Source organism: Chenopodium quinoa, unplaced genomic scaffold (assembly GCF_001683475.1).
Source record: "Chenopodium quinoa cultivar QQ74 unplaced genomic scaffold, ASM168347v1, whole genome shotgun sequence".
In the NCBI taxonomy this organism is placed as follows: domain Eukaryota; kingdom Viridiplantae; phylum Streptophyta; class Magnoliopsida; order Caryophyllales; family Amaranthaceae; genus Chenopodium; species Chenopodium quinoa.
Genome location: NW_018744988.1, coordinates 3,196,023 through 3,213,344, shown reverse-complemented (window position 1 = coordinate 3,213,344; position 17,322 = coordinate 3,196,023). Strand labels below are relative to the sequence as shown.

At 37.5% G+C, this 17,322-nt stretch overlaps 3 protein-coding genes across 4 annotated transcripts; 1 reads left to right on the top strand and 2 right to left on the bottom strand.

Annotated features, from left to right (window-relative positions):
- Positions 1 to 123: 123 nt before the first annotated feature.
- Positions 124 to 5,695, bottom strand: LOC110706708 (RNA polymerase II transcription factor B subunit 4-like). 2 transcript variants are annotated; one of them, XM_021884672.1, is made up of 12 exons: positions 5,430 to 5,695; positions 5,225 to 5,313; positions 4,849 to 5,140; positions 4,696 to 4,742; positions 4,165 to 4,202; positions 4,028 to 4,073; positions 2,106 to 2,159; positions 1,953 to 2,021; positions 1,678 to 1,754; positions 1,431 to 1,526; positions 705 to 786; positions 124 to 542 (listed from the first exon to the last, which is right to left on the bottom strand). In XM_021884672.1, the coding sequence occupies exons 1-11, from the start codon at positions 5,458 to 5,460 to the stop codon at positions 717 to 719; spliced, it is 909 nt and encodes a 302-aa protein (XP_021740364.1). In that variant the 5' UTR covers positions 5,461 to 5,695; the 3' UTR covers positions 124 to 542; positions 705 to 716. The 2 variants fall into 2 exon arrangements, with proteins under 2 accessions (XP_021740364.1, XP_021740363.1); XM_021884671.1 differs by having other exon boundaries at positions 668 to 786; positions 5,430 to 5,693.
- A 999-nt stretch (positions 5,696 to 6,694) lies between these two features.
- On the top strand, positions 6,695 to 7,648 carry LOC110706536 (aspartic proteinase nepenthesin-1-like). Its single transcript, XM_021884452.1, has one exon. The coding sequence runs from the start codon at positions 6,695 to 6,697 to the stop codon at positions 7,646 to 7,648; it is 954 nt and encodes a 317-aa protein (XP_021740144.1).
- Positions 7,649 to 13,018: 5,370 nt separating this feature from the next.
- Positions 13,019 to 16,862, bottom strand: LOC110706707 (lysM domain-containing GPI-anchored protein 1-like). The gene is made up of 5 exons (XM_021884670.1): positions 15,721 to 16,862; positions 14,766 to 14,883; positions 14,495 to 14,656; positions 14,373 to 14,404; positions 13,019 to 13,521 (listed from the first exon to the last, which is right to left on the bottom strand). Exons 1-5 carry the CDS (start codon positions 16,400 to 16,402, stop codon positions 13,226 to 13,228), a joined length of 1,290 nt encoding a protein of 429 aa, XP_021740362.1. The 5' UTR covers positions 16,403 to 16,862; the 3' UTR covers positions 13,019 to 13,225.
- Positions 16,863 to 17,322: the final 460 nt, after the last annotated feature.

Sequence of the window (17,322 nt, the reverse complement as noted above, 5' to 3'; positions counted from 1 at the left end):
AGGGGCAGCTCCAGATAGTTTTGTATAAAAATAGGATCAAAATCACATACGAAGCCAATGAGTTATCCTTAAAAATAACATGGGTGGGACACTATAGATTCAATAAAGGCACATGGGATCATATTATCCAGCTAGATATTTGTCAGATCTTTTTTAATTAAGCGTGTTTAAATACAAACCTAGTCTTTGGAAAGAACATTGTACTAAAAGAGACGTAAAGTTATCCAAAACATAGCAACATCTGCTGTTATTATCACTCTTCAAAACAATTAACTGAGTTATCTGATACTAATGAAAGGCTACAAAGAAATACAGTATATGATTTATAACCAAAGAACTATAAGGGGAAAAAACACATAATCTAACCAACTAGGCTTAACCAGAAGAAATTGCAGTATCAGAAAATCTGTGTAATGATCCTGGTATAATTTCATATTTGCTTATGCCAGGAATAACAGAATGGACCATGCTTAACAGTTTTTCGACTCTCGTAAACGAAGCTTCATGGAGCCACGTAAGCATACTGCCGCAAGTTTGAAACCCTGCAAGTAAATTTGGCACACACGTTAGATTGATCAAAGGTGAAAAGGGAGATAAAATCTAAATATCTACTCGTATATAAAATAAAGATCACGCCCCCTATAGGATATAAGATATTTGCCAATACCATCATTTGTGCAGAGTAAAAGTTTGAGCTGAAATACCGAACATGTGTGTCATGATGGATCTTTTCTCTTCTGACCTGATACTGATGATGCATCTGACTGGGCTCGGCCATAAACTGACCTATTTTCTCAAATAAAGATGCAGAAAGCAAAGAACAGAAAAGCAATCAGATATGTAAAGGAAGATCAATACAGGAATGTGACACCAAAATCTGAGAATTAACTCTGTCCCAAGAAAGTAAATGTCACGTCTTTTTGACTCCTGCCAAAAAAAAAAAAAACCTTGCAAACCCACCCTCACACACACTTAACAATACAGTTTAGAAATAGCAAGACGAATAATCCACCAAAAAAGTTTGTACAACGCGCTTCACCGCACAGTGCACAAACTGATCTTGAGCAGATGAACCAAATGACAAGTCCAATGGCACTACAGAAGGTATGGTAGGTCTATAAATAACTAGATGACAAGTTCAGTGGAAGGTAAAAGTGTTTTCCAGTTAATTATATTGGGCAGACCAAGTGGATGTAAAGAACCAAAATTATGTCAAATCCACAACAAAGAGACTCATATCCCCTGCAATGTAATGGGCAACAGCTAAAATAAACTAAACTGCTTATACAACTGCTAAGCATGATCCTTTAACCATACTAAGTTTGTTAAGTCCAGAATGGTATCAAGAGATCAGCAGGAGGTGGTAGCTTCACTAATACAAAATAATGCAGAAGTTGTTAAATTTAGTTGCTGAGAGATTTGTTACTCACCCACACGTAGAACATTTCTTGTGGTGCATACAGAATATAGACAAGCATACTGAACATATGTAACCCATATCTATCGTGTTTTTGTGGCAAAAACACCTGGAAAATTGCATAGCAGACATTAGCACATAATATTGAGAAAATGGCAAAGCACAAAATACCATGTTAAAGCAACATAAAAGGAATCATTTATACACGAAAGTAATAAGAAAGCTTCAGTTGAGCTAATGCAAAGGAATAATAAACTTACGAGGCACGGAAATCAACGCCTACAGGTTTAGGAAGTTGTATGAAGTTCCTCGAGTGCAAGTCAGTAGCAAAAACAGTCTGCATATTATAAGCGTAAAAGTATAAGTCTGGAGAAAAAAAATTAGGAAACAGTCCCTGACTCCCTGCAATAACCAAGGACAAACTACAGTTGGTTCAACTGTTCAACCATACCTCCATACCCCTAATTATAGGAGGGGGAGCAGATAAAATTGTAGAAATGGAGCGCATTATTGATAAGGACAACAAATAACTTACAGAAAGATACTGAAATAGCCCTTCAAGTTGTTGAGGTTTCAAATAGACCCCGCCAGTAATATAAGACGCCTTGCATATCAAATGCAACAGACTTTAAAACATCTAAATGGACTATAAAAGCAAAATCATTGAGGAAAAAGCATCATGCACTACCTGCTGCAAGAAGGCAGAGTGCTGTGCTCCTATAACACAAGAATCAATTGGGACCTGCATGTATATAACCAAACATATCAAATTTGTAGACATCAATTGATCAAACAAGAGCAGTCAATTATGTTTAATGTGTCTTCCTTTGGGATTAGGATAAGGATAGGGTCATTGTTCCAGCCAGAACTTGAAATTGGTATAATGACTAGTTCCCTTCACCTTATAATAACCTTTATTCAGTAAAAATTAACTTTGATCCTTAGAATCAGTAATTTCATACAACCAAATATACAAGTGACTCATTTAAAATGTTTTAATCGGTGAAAAACAGTTTTATCATTAAAATATAATCTAGTTCAGTAGAATCAAGGCCTAGGAAGGTTTTTGTTGAACCAAAAAAATAAAATAAAATATAAAGCAAAACACACACAAGATCAGATAATACAGCCAAAAACAAAAAAAGATTTTAATACTTCAGAAAGAATTCTATTTTAACATTTGCAAGGCTAGAAGTATCCCTCTCTTCCATCCAAGTTATAGTAGAACTAAAGTTCAATTCAATCTTTAAGTCAACTGAAGCCCCCTGTTTAAGCAATATATGTTTCTAATGGTAATGAGTATATATGTATATGTGTATGGAGAGTATTATGCCAATGTCCATTGTTATGCATGTTCACCCCAAGATGATAAAAGTAATGAGTATATATGCAAATTTGTATGGAGACTAGAGAGTATCATCACTATCATGCAAATGTCCATTGCAATGCATGTTCACCCAAATATTATCAACTTTTTTTTTCAAAATAATCCATTACTAGAAATACCACATCAACCATTTGTACTCATATAAGCTCACCTGTAGCAGAGACCAACATGGAACCATCTCTTAGCATACAGTCCTTTAAAGTTATCACCGCATAATAACATTAATCTTCAAACAAAAGATTCCGAGGATTCCGCATAATGAAATCATATTAAATGTTGTTTTGGAAGAGTAAGTTTGGTCCTAAATCAATAATGTTCATACTAGGTTAGCAATAGTCATTCTAAGCAACATTCCAGAAATATATCTAACCTATGCCAACTCACCACTTATGGATTCTTTCATCTTGACCCCATAAACATCAGGAAAGAGAAACAAAGGTAACAAAGGAAGATGGAAATAGTGTAGCATCATGACAAGGAGCATGAAATATGCAACATAATGTCTAGGAGTGCAGAATTTGAAGGTGTCCATCGAAAGAAAGTCTGAAACCATAAAATAGAAAAGAGCTAAAAAAACATAATTAAGGGACTCTCATTAATTTCTTTATATGCAATCCTATCTCCAATATGACATATAAATAAATCAAAGGGACTATATTCTAAAACACAACCTATCTACCAAAAATATTAATAACTGTCATCGCCGCTCTAAGAGATTCCCACGGGCTCCAATATCAGAAAGGCATCACTAAGTCATACTCCCTAGTGAAGCATTAACTACTAGACAAACACTTCCCTACAGTCTACCAAATCAGCAAAATAATTACTAGTATAAGAATTTAAATGTAAAGTAGATGGCTGTGTACTCTGCTAAGTACTACTATATGTACAGAGTACAGCTACTGAACTATTTCTCCTTGCTCTTAGCTTTGTATCATCCACTCAATCTCATACTTACTGGGGCATCAAAGCAGACACTATGGTGGCAGAGAAACAACTAAAGTATGATGTTAATCAGCTTCCATGGTCTCACAAATCTGTTGGGTTATCAGGAAAAAGAAGCAGGGAATTTGCATTAAGCTTCCTTTGTTTTACCACATAAGACTCATGGTGAAGCTTCACCATAATATTGGTCAAATAGATGCTTTATCAACCCGTGACAACGGGGAAAAAAAAATCTGGATTACACAAACTTTAACTTGAGTATTGAATGAATAAGGTACCATGGAACGCTGAGCTGAAAAGATAGAATTCATCACAGCAACATATCTGAGAAAGGCAAATTAGAGAAACTTAAAGACGAATGTTAAATTACAAAATTGTAGAGTAGAATAAAGGAATGAAAAAGAAAAGAACATACTGCTCAGGTCCATCGGGGGATCCATGCAAGCATAATATCTGCCAATGTAGCACAAAAATTAATAAATTGATCCAACAACTCTTGCACATGTTACATTAATAACCAGCATTTTTCTTTAGATGTCATGTAAAGGCCAGTAGGCCACAGATAATATCACAAACAACTACGTCAGCTGAAGAAATGTTCAAGTTTTACACTTTATTGCAGACTCGCGGTACCATGGATGAATGCAGATGCTTTGGAAAGGCATGAAAGGTCCAATCAACATAGCAGTATTTGAAGGGTGCTTAACAACAGTTATACAGAATGCAACTAGCTCTAAATTATAATTTTAATAAAGTTCTTTTTTTTTATGAAACTGAGCAAATATCACAAAATCCACAAATTGCTTCAACAAAATTGAGATTTTTCATACATACTGAAGCCCATATTTGATACATACAGTAGTTATCAAATTTCAAAATTACCAAACATGATGAAACACAGAGAAGACTAAAAACTACAAACACAAAATACAATCAAGCAACTCACCCTTGGCTGAGGATGAAGCGGCCCGGATCGAAAAACACGCTGAACATCTATTTTCCACAAATTAATCCAAACAAAACCAATAATGTCCTCAAACTTAAACACTCATTAACAATCAAAACAACAAAAAGCTCGAAAAATCGAACCAAAGGATACAACAAAGAGCCATGGACAGGGAACCCGATAAAAGTGAGGAACCCACGCCATTAGCAGCACCAACAGAGCTCAAACTCTCATCATTACTCACAAAATCCTCCAAATTCTTGAGCACTTCCGAGCAAAAAGCCGGCATTTTAGCATCATCCGAGCTCTGATTGGAAGAAATCGACGACGAAACCGACGATAACGACGAATCGTAAATGTAACCACAAGTATTGTGTCCTGTCGCAATGATCACAACTTGGTTCAGCTGATTGAGCAGCAAAATTGAATTGATAAATGAGAGAATCTGCAAAAAAAGATAGAATTATTACGAATGAATCAATAATGAAGAAAATTAAGGAATGAGAAAAATTAGGGTTTAGGGTTTTACGTGAGAAAGGAAATGGGAGAAGGAGATAGAAGATGAAGTCCAGAAATATGGATTGGTGTCGAGCAATAGTACCACCAAACTTACATCGTCTGCAAAATTCAAAAATTAAAGGTTTGAATTTGGGGATTTTTGAAAGTTAGGGTTTATAATTGGGGAAAATCTGTGATGATTTGAAGGAGGAGAGAGATAGAATGTTGATGATTACCAGTATAGAGCTTGGAAGCAATCGGAGCCATTGCCGGCGACGTGAGTTTTTCTGACTTGAATTTATTTTGACGACTTCACTTATTCACTTGTGTTAGATGTGTAATGTGTTGTACGGAGTATAACTTGTGTTTAACTTCTTGTCCTTTGGTTCGGGTCGGATTTTGACCGGTTGGATTAAGATCAGTTAACTTGAATCGTATTCGGATGATGAGTTTTTCTTAACCAAGTAAATAAAAAATTGAACATTTTTTTTCCAACTCTTTTTTTTTTCTAGCAAGAAAAAAAATATAAGAAACCTTCTTTGCTAATTATTTATTGGATTTATTAAAAAAAAAAAAAAAACATGATCAGTTTATACCTTTTTTTTTATGGCTTGTTAAACGCAAGAAAACCAGAAATTCGTAACACATATGAACTTCTTAATAGTAACATCAACGAACAAGCATAGAAACGTTCACGACATGGACATGAATATAAGTGAATGAATGTATGAGTTGAGTTATGCCATCCATGCATGAGCTCTGTCAAATTATTGTTGTTTTTAATTTTGACGAAAAAAAATGATTAGCAGTATTTTTTTGGAAAGATTATGTATAGTCCTAAATAAACCGTGATAGTTCTCGAGTTTTAGCCTCCCTTTAATCACTAGTATAATCAACTTTAAATGAAGGAAACTCCCTCAATACCCCAATTTTAATTTGATAACAATTCCATATCAAAAGTAATATCAAATTACAATTTAAAATTCTAAAGCTACATAAATTTTTTTGGTATGTTTGAAATTTGAACATGTAATGTTGATGTATATTTCCTGAATTCTTTTTTAATCGCAACGTATTTCTTTTAGGAAAGTTATACGGAGTAAAGTAATTAAAACATCACATGGACAATGATTCTTTCTATCTCTCTCCTCATCACATTAATCACCCTTTTTTATTTTTCTTTTCTATCTCTCTACTCTCGTAATTAACGTGTAACTCTCCTATATTACAATTTAAAAAAGAACGAAATAAGTACTAGTGGGAAATTAGGTGCAAGTGCAAGCCCTGCAACGGCATTATATAGCATCATAGTGCTAAGTTGCTCATCAATCTATTTTAAAGTTGTTATTCGGATATTCCACTAGCAGTAATAAGTTGCTTTAAATTTTGACTCACAAAATATAAACACGATCATACTAAGAATTTAAGATTACTTCGTACTTCATACTCCATACTATTCTTAGGTAACGCTCTACAATATTAACGAAAGGAGTATATGTAAATGGATCCTTATTTGCATTTGCATCATCTCAATTTCATTGGTGGCCATCTTTTCAAAATGTTCAACCCACCTTTACAACAATTATCTTCACCAATTATTCTTATGATCGTCAATTTCATTCCATTAGTATTGACAATGTCCACTTCACTTGCAGTCACCCCTTCTTCCCGAGTGAGTTTTCGAGTTGATATTGCACGTATTAATTCCAAGTTAAAACTTCCCAACTCGCAAACAGCTCAAAGCACCATCAAGCTTGAAGGGTTTAGCTCACAAGCCGCGAACCCTACACCATCTCCTAGTTTTAAGTCGTCAGTTCTTCAAGCTGATGGCGAGTTTATAATGAACATGTCTCTCGGGACTCCTCCTAGGCAGTTTCCTGCCATCATGGACACCGGTAGTGATCTCGTGTGGACACAATGCATGCCTTGTATGGCTTGCTACCATCAAGCCACCCCTGTTTTTGACCCTAATGCTTCATCCTCTTTCTCTCCTCTTCCTTGTTCCAGCCCTTTATGTGCCTCTAAAACGAAAAAATGCATGAGTAATTTGTGTAGATATAAGACCTTATACGGGGATATGTCTTTCACACAAGGGTACCTAGCAACGGATACTTTCATCCTAGGTGACTCGACACACAATGTGTCTATACCGAACATAGGATTTGGCTGTGGGAATAATAATGGAGGGTCCGGTCTAGACACCGTGGCAGGCATTATCGGTCTAGGACGTGGCCCTCTGTCCCTCGTCACACAGCTTAAGGTGAAAAAGTTCTCGTATTGCTTGCCAGTGCTAGGAGAAAACAAAAAGGGTACCCTTTCTTTCGGGTCTCTGGCAGATGAGGGCTTTAATGCTAGCAGTTCTCAGGGTACCCCAATTCTCGAAAACCCGGTATTACCATCTCGGTACTATGTATCTCTAGAAGGGATATCTGTTGATGATACTCTTCTCCGATAATGAAATCAACATTCAGGTTGAAGAAAGATGGGACTGGTGGGATGATTCTCGACACTGGAACCACATTAACTTACTTGGAGCAAGAAGCTTACCAGGTGCTGAAGCAAGAGTTTGTGAAGCGCACAAGGCTGCCTGCTGTATTCTCCTCGTATACAGACCTGGATCTATGCTTTCGTACACCTGCTGGTAGAAATTGTTAGGAAGATACGATAGAATCTTCAATATGTTATCATTAGGCAAGATATATTTGATATATTTGCTAGATATTATATAATCTTATCTTAGGAAAGGATATTATTTAGTTTCCTAGTTTGATATAGATTGTTCCTTGAGGCTCAAGGTCCTCTTGTATAAATATGATTGATCTATGAATGATAAAGGCAAGCTATTGAATCGTAATATTGTCATGGTATCGGAGCCAGGGGGTTCTTCATAATTTTTTTTTTTACCACTGTATACAATGTCGCCCGGCGATGACAATCCACCGCCACCACCACCTAAAATTGAACCGAACTCCCCGTATTATCTAGGACCCCAAGATCGTCCTGGTGACTTCATAACTCCACAACGCCTAAAATTAAACAACTTCAATGATTGGTCTCATGCAATTTTTATTGCCTTATCTTCCAGGAGGAAATTTGGATTCTTGGATGGTACGATCACTACCTATGCTCCACCTTGTACGAAGGATGACTGGGTCACGATACAATGTATGCTCGTGTCTTGGCTTATGAACACGATTGATCCGGAGGTGAGGTCCATGCTTTCAAACTATGACAACGCCAAAAAGCTTTGGGATGATTTACATGAGTGATTTGGTCTTGTTAATGGACCACGGATACAACAAATTAAATCCGAAATTACTCGGTGTGAGCAAACCAAAACAATGCCAGTAGCAGTGTACTTTAGCAAGCTCTCGGTTTTATGGGATGAACTTGATAAGCATGAGCCCTTGATTGCTTGTAAGTGTGGCAAGTGTACTTGCGATGTCGGAAAGAAGCACGCAAATAGACGCGAAGGGGATCGTCTCCAACAGTTTCTTCTCGGGCTTTACTCTGAATATTATGCTGCTCTTCGCTCTACTCTTCTATCCCAGGAGCCTTTACCTTCCTTGAACCGTGCCTTTCAAACTATTGCCCAGGAAGAACGAGTCCGAGGATTTGCAACAATAAAAGACGAGGCTCCAGAAGTTGCTGGGTTTGCTGTGAGGATGGAGAGTAACTCCAAACCTCGTCTATCTCGCGCGGAAAGGGCAGCTCTGGTGTGTACTTTCTGCCACAAAAAGGGGCACGATGCTACAACTTGCTTCGATAAGCATGGTGTGCCCCCATGGTATATTGAAAAATACGGTTCGAAGGAGGACTCTCGTGGGTCTACTCGTGGTAGAAGAACCCCTGTTAAAGCCAACGCAACTCCACTAGCTGCTGCGCCATCATCCACCACTGCCTCGGCCTCTTCTCCGCTTCCGCAACTCACTCCCGAGCAGTGGCAAGCCGTCATGGCTGTTATGGGTAACGCGCCACCTCCTTCTCACCGCTTGAATGGTAAGTGGATTATTGACACCGGTTGTTCTCACCACGTCACCGGTGATTTCTCTTGTTTATTGGATGTTCGTGATGTCCCTTCATGCAATGTGGGCCTTCCGGATGGTACTAGTGTGATTGCTATGAAAGAAGGAGTTGTGAAAATAACAGACACAATATTTCTTCACAATGTGCTTTTTGTTCCTAAATTAAATTGTAACTTAATTTCGGTTTCACAATTATGCTCTACTAATAATTGTGAAGTCATCACTAACTCTAATACATGTACTATACAGGACCAACGCACGAGGGAGGTGATTGGAACGGGTGATCTCAAGGATGGACTATATTATCTTCGGGAAGAAGCTTCTATTGCGGCTATTTCGGTTGAAGACACCTTGAAACTGTGGCATAAATGGTTGGGTCACCCTTCTGAAAAAGTTGTAAAATTACTTCCTTTTCTTAGTAATTCTAGTGCTAATTTACCTAAAGATTGTGAAGTGTGTCATCGTTCTAACCACACTAGAGACAAATTTCCTATGAGTGATAATAAAGCTTCCCGTATTTTTGAAATAGTGCATTGTGATTTATGGGGCCCTTATATCGAACCTTCTTCTTGTGGTGCACATTATTTTCTAACTTTGGTAGATGATTATTCCCGTGCTGTATGGATATATTTATTGGTTGATAAAACTGAGGTCTTTAAAATATTTATGTCCTTTATTGCCATGATTGATAGACAATTTTCACAGAAAATAAAAATTGTGCGTAGTGATAATGGAACCGAATTCTTTTGCTTGAAAAATTATTTCCTAGCACAAGGTATCCTGTTTCAAACCTCGTGTGTTGGCACACCTCAACAAAATGGGAGGGTAGAGAGAAAACACCAACACATTCTCAATGTTGCTCGTGCCCTTCGATTTCAGGGGGGTTTACCAATATATTTTTGGGGGGAGTGTGCTCTTGCGGCCGCTCATATAATAAATCGTACTCCTTCAGTCCTATTAGGCAATAAAACACCTAATGAAATGTTGTTTGGCACCCTACCTTTATTTAATGAATTACGAGTATTTGGCTCTTTGTGTTTTGCTCATAACCAAAGGGCAAAAGGGGATAAATTTGCAAGTCGTAGTCGTAAATGTATATTTGTGGGCTACCCTTTTGGGAAGAAAGGATGGTAACTAATAAAAGTAAAATCAGAGTTTTACCCGATAGAAAACCCAATACTTTTATTTGACTTGGATAAAAAGGAATTTTTTGTTTCTCGGGATGTGCGTTTTTTTGAGGATGTGTACCCTTATTCGGATGCCGAAAGCACCAATATTGAGCTACGGATGGTATGAATGCTACAATAAATATGGAGGAGAATTTGGATTTTTTTACCCCTATTTTTGACAGTGATGAGGGGGACTCTATGCAGCAGCCACCGACTGCCCACACCCCTCAATCACTGCCGCCGCCCACCTCCCAGCCACGGCTACCCCTGACACGTCAGTTGTACAGACAGCAGGTGGTGAGGACTCCACAGCACCCGAGCCAATGGGGCGTGGTCACCGTCCGAAGTATGCAAACTCCAAATATAAAGATTTTGTCACTCATACTCATGTAGCTTGAAATAGTCCATCCGAAGCATCACTCAACCCAATTACTACTCCTCCCTCAGGTATGTCGTATCCTATAGCACATTATGTTAGTTGTGATACGTTTTCTGCAAAAAACCGAAATTTTGTTGCAGCTTTAACAGGTGGGAAGGAGCCACGATCCTTTAAAGAAGCAATGCAAGACCATGGTTGGAAGATGGCCATGAAAGAAGAAATGTGTGCTTTAGAGTCCAATGGCACGTGGACCTTGGAAAAATTACCTCCCGGGAAGAAGGCACTCGGGAGTCAATGGTTGTACGAAATTAAGTACAACTCTGATGGTAGTATTGAAAGATTAAAAGCAAGATTAGTTGTCTTTGGAAATCATCAAACCGAAGGCATAGATTATGATGAAACTTTTGCTTCGGTGGTCAAGATGACCACGGTTCATGCATTCCTTGCTATTGCCGCCTCTAAGAATTGGGAATTGCATCAAATGGATGTTCACAAGGCATTCCTTCATGGTGATTTAAATGAGGAAGTCTACATGAAACTTCCCCCGGGTTTCACAACTGATGAGTCGGGTCTTGTTTGTCGTCTTCGGAAATCGTTATATGGTCTTAAGCAAGCTCCTAGATGTTGGTTTGCTAAATTAAATTCGGCCTTGAAAAAGTATGGTTTTACACAATCATACTCAGATTACTCCCTATTCACTTATACAAAGGGGTCTGTGCAACTTAATGTTCTTGTTTATGAGGATGATCTAATTGTTGCAGGGAACAATTCTATGGCGTTGCAATTATTTAAAAATTATCTGAGCAATTGTTTTCATATGAAGGACTTAGGTGTTCTCAAGTACTTCCTTGGGATTGAGGTGGCAAGGAGTAGAACCGGTTTATTTTTATGTCAACGCAAATATGCTCTTGATATCATCTCAGAAACCGGCCTATTGGGGTCAAAACCGGCCATGACACCCATCGAACAAAATCATAATTTGGGGCGTGCTTCCGGCCCTACTCTTGCTAACCCAGAGCCATATCGAAGGTTGGTTGGTCGGTTAGTCTACTTGGCTGTTACACGGCCCGACTTGACATATGCAGTACATGTGCTTTCTCAGTTTATGCAGGCACCGCAACAAGTCCACTGGGAGGCTGCAATTCGTGTTGTACGGTACTTGAAAAGTACTCCAGGGCAAGGAATCTTGCTACGGGCTGATGGTGATCTCACCCTTGAGGGGTGGTGTGATGCGGATTGGGCAGCGTGCCCCATCACACGCCGATCTGTCTCGGGATGGCTGGTCTTCTTGGGTCACTCTCCTATAGCGTGGAAATGCAAGAAACAACCAACGGTCGCCACTTCTTCTGGAGAGTCCGAATATAGGTCCATGTGTGCCATCACTATGGAAATGAAGTGGCTAAAAGGGCTACTCTTGAGCTTGGGCGTGCAACATCCTCGAGCCATACCAATTTTTTGTGATAGTCAAGCGGCCATACATATTGCTCAAAACCCGGTTTTTCATGAGCGTACAAAACATATCGAAGTCGATTGTCACTTTGTCCGTAATGCAATACAAGATGGCCTCATTATTCCTCATCATGTGCGCACAAATGAGCAGCTAGCGGATATTTTTACAAAGGCCTTAGGAAAGCCTCAATTTGATTATCTCCTTAGCAAGTTGGGCATCTTTGATCCAAGTGCTTCAACTTGAGGGGGGGTGTTAGGAAGATATGATAGAATCTTCAATATGTTATCATTAGGCAAGATATATTTGATATATTTGCTAGATATTATATAATCTTATCTTAGGAAAGGATATTATTTAGTTTCCTAGTTTGATATAGATTGTTCCTTGAGGCTCAAGGTCCTCTTGTATAAATATGATTGATCTATGAATGATAAAGGCAAGCTATTGAATCGTAATATTGTCAGAAATGCTTCGAGCCACAGTTTCCCTAAACTGAAATTACACTTCAAGGATTTGGTGTTGGAGCTGCCCAAAGATAACTACTTGACTGATGCCAGCAGCCCGAGGATGGTGTGCCTGACAATCATGCCGAGTAATGGTGTATCAATGTTTGGAAGCCAGCTGCAGCAGAACTTTGTAATTCTTCATGATCTGGAGAAGCAGACAGTATCCTTCTTTCCATCTCAATGCGCATATGGTTAGATGAGAATTTTTTGTAATGGTAGAGCAAAAACTAATCAAAACAAAAATTATCACAAGAAAAACTAAAATGAACAAGGAATAACATAAAGCAGCGTCCGGCTTCTTATTCAAATTTCAAGACATTATCAAGAAAGGTGATAATTGCCGATAGTAGAAACTCATTAGTCATTGAACAAATATAGAATTACATGATGAAATAACCAAATGCTCTACTGATACAAAAAAATTCTCATCAGGAATCCAAAAATTAGTAATTGTTACAATTAGGTCACATAGATACAACAAACAAGTTCAAAGTGGTAGAATATCAGAAGCCCTGACGAGCCCCCAGGCACACAAGGAACACACATAAAGCAATTGTGAATTGTAAGGCAGCAAATGGATTCACCGATGAGCAACCTGAGGTAGCAATCCCAGCAGTGCTTGCAGCAGGTCCGCTGCCTGGAAATGAACCTAGAGGTGGTAAAGCTGCGCCTGTGGAACCAGGAACCCTAGCTCCCCGAGAATGCGAGGGTGATGGTGCTGGTGCTGATGCCGGAGCGTATATGGAATCCCGAGTAGCTGTAGTAGGAGGTGGAAAGACAGCAGGAAACTGCTGAGGCCCTGAACCATTTCGAGATTCAAATAGACCAAAGTCATTATGTTGTAACCAGACAGCTTAAGTGTTACGCAAATATACAATGATGCTCTATTACATAGAATTGAAATAATATTAAGAGGAAACTAGAGTTATCGGTGCCACAAGATTGGAATTAACAGCAAAAGGAAAAATAACAAGGTACATACTATGGTTCTGCAGAGTGCAGATCATGTTTAATTTAAATGTTAAAAAAATAAAACAAGCATAATGACCCTTTTATGTAGAACCACGGCTGCATATAAAGTGTTCAAATTTTCCATGCAAAGATTAATAAGAATATTTGATAATGGCCTCATCTTTTAGTGAATGGGAAAAAATTAACGCGTGGAATAGATGAACTGGTATCAACACCCCCAGCATCTCTAATTGAGATGGTACTAGCTGGATTCCTCGTGATTACAAGGTGCTACCCATTATTTGAACCCCACTGTTGGCTTTAATAAACTTTGATTGTTCCTTGTGGATTTCAATCTCTTGTAGAAGTAGATGTATGGAACCTCATAAGTAAACTAGAGAATTGAAGTTTCCAACACAACAAAACCCTTTTTACAGGATCGCAAGGTCTGATGTTGCAATATATGATGAGTATGTGACTCATTCTGATTTCCTAGTAATACCATACTTGTGTAGAATATGACTCAGAGACCCAGACCCTAACAGAACAATGGCTCATGCAATACATACTAGCAGTGGGAAAAATAAAAGAAAGACTCGATCATCCTTTAATAAGCATTCCTCTTGTGGGCAATTAGGAAGACACAAAAGCATTAAACTGGACACATGAAGAACCCTATACATTAGTTCTAGGTTTTACCTGGGCAACGAGGTTGAAGAGATGTGGACAACCTGAAAAACATCAATACAAATTTCAGCCAGAGAACTTTCAACCATAAATACTAAGAAAGATGCAGCTTATAGATAGACTCATAGACATACGTAGTCAGAATTGTGCCATTTGAAAAACCATCGTAATTACAAGAAGTAACATTGCAACCAGCACTGGTTTGTTGAATAGTAGAATTTCCAAGCATAAGGTTGCTACCACGGCATTGCATGCTTGAGCAAGATACTGCCAATGATGCTGGCATGCAATACAAACTGTAAACATAACCACAACCATGCTTAATCTACCAAGCAAATAAGTAAACCAATACCTCCAAATAAATTTAAAAGGCGAATATCATCTTGAATTGTATAAGTTACTTACTTGCGGCTCCCTGGGCCACAACTGCACTGTACACAGTGACTTGCGGAGATTGCATAACTTCCATTTGGAACAATTAGGCCATAATCAGAAGCAGTTGTGGGAAAATTTGATGCACATGCTGCAAGGCAATGACAAAATTAGAAACTTTTCCATCACACCATTGTTTAGATAAAAGATACCGAGAGAGGATTCCAACAAAGTGAACCTCATTGCTTGTTTGAATACTCTTTAAATTTTACAACATATAGGTGACAGGTGACAACAGTCACAACACACACGCGCGCGCACGCACTCACCCACTGACTGACCCACACACACACTATAATTCATCGTTTTGTGTAAACATTGCAAATTTAGCTAGAATTAACTAACTAAATTCTTAGATAATTCCTTAATGTATGCCAAAAAAAAAAAAAAAAAAAAATTATATTATTACTACCTTGTTCAAAAAGCTTGTATTTTTCATACAAAGGTACTAAGTAACTAAGGTAGTACGGAGTAGTATACTACAATTCTGATCTTCAATAAAAAAAATTTGAATGAATTCTAATCTTCAATATAGCCTTACTAGAGTACATAGCATTAAAATAACACATTTTTCTACTATAAATCTATCAAGCACTTAGAAATTCATACAGGAGTCTGCATTTCAGTTAATTTAGCATTCTATACATACTTCGTATAATATAAAGTCTACCAATGTTGTAGCACAATGCAGAAAACTCCCATAACTGAAAAGCTCAATTAATATTGCAAGCTAAACAATAAACATGGGCGCATGGTACATCTTAAAACAGAACAAACTGGGATGTATTCAATTCATGACAAAATCACGCGTCAATCAGTGTTATAAACAATGCTAAACCATCTTGTCATTCAACTTCATATAATGGGTTACACACATCATTTTCCAACAGTTAAAACAACAACAAGAAAAACAGGACAGTGTTCTCACCAGACAGTGGCACTGACAGTATATCTCCAGGAAAAATAGCAGTACTTCCCATAGCATTAACATTCATCAAATCAGTAATGGTATTCCTATACCTCGCCGCGATACCAGGCAATGTATCAGCAGGCTGAACAACATATGACAAATAGATAGCAGGCAAAGAGTTATCAGTATTATTAAAACAAGTACAAGGCAAAGGCACAACCAAATTCTGTCCAACATCAAGAACAGCAGTATCAGTAATTGAATTAGCTTCTCTAAGCTGATCTGCAGACACTAAACCCCCATAAATTGAGTCTGCAATCGAGGAAAGCGAATCCGAAGGCCGGGTTTTGTAATGGGTAGACACTGATTTCCTAATACCATCAACACAAGAGCAACTAATGGGGATTCTGAGGAATAACTGGGATGGTAATATATGGTTTTCGACATCCGGGTACGAAATGTCGATTGAATTTGCGGTTAATAGAGCAATTGGGTCGATTCCAAAGAGCGCAGCTACCTCAGAAACCTTAAGGTCAGTGTATAAAGTGTAACCAAGCATAGCATTGCATGAGTCTGAGTTTGAACAGGGTTCAATGGTTGATTTTGAGCTTACTAATGATAAAATTGACAAGATTGTGAGTGTGAAAATGGTTGATTTTGAGCTAAACAGTGAATTTGAAGTGGGTTTTGAGTTTAGCATCTTAGGTTGCTTTTTTTTTTGTCTGAAATGAGTGAGAAAAACCCAGAAACAAGATAAATGGAAGAAAAGTTTGGTTTTTTTTTGTTGGGTGTTTGCTTAAGTTAAGAGGTTTTTCTGGGTAATAAGAACAAAAAAAAAAATCTGGGGTTATTGAGGAAGATGTAAACGGTTGGAAATTTGAAAGGGGTTTTGAGGGTTTGGGAAAAACTGGGTTTGAGGAGAGAGATTGGAGGCGGAAGAAGAGGGAGGAGAAATGGAGAAGTCTGTTAAAGTTGTAAAAGTAAGGAAGAAGTGGACAAAAGTTGTGCAAGACATAGGTGTGGTTGTCTTGATTTTCGAGCTTTTTTTTTGAGTTGTGACAAGACTATTTTCAATTTTACCATGATTCCATGAGTTCACTATTTTGCTCAGTCTCACTAAAATTGTACAATATTAGGTTCTGTTCTAATATGAGTATTTTCATTTCAGTTTAGTTCAGTTCAATTTAGTTCACTTTCTAATTTTTTTCTCTTATAATAAATTCATTTCAATTCATTTCAGCACTTTTCAGTTTATGAGAACAGGCTTTATTTTGGTATTGATAATTTGATATAAAGTACTATCATAAATTCATAATACAATTTATTTTTATAATTTTTATTAATACTTGTATTAACTTGTGTAAATTATAAAAATAAGGTCAAATTAGTAAATCAGTATATTTGTAAAATTTGAATATGTCAGTTATTTTCGGACAGAATATCTGCATACTTTATAGTGTATATTTTTTTTTTTTTTGAGGAACTTTATAGTGTATATCATTTCATTTGGAAACACTTTTTTTTTTTCATTTTGTGGTGATAATTGAGTTGTTAAGGGAATACAATATATTCATTTCGTTTAGTAATAATAGCAATTTAATTATATTTTTTTACAAGAAA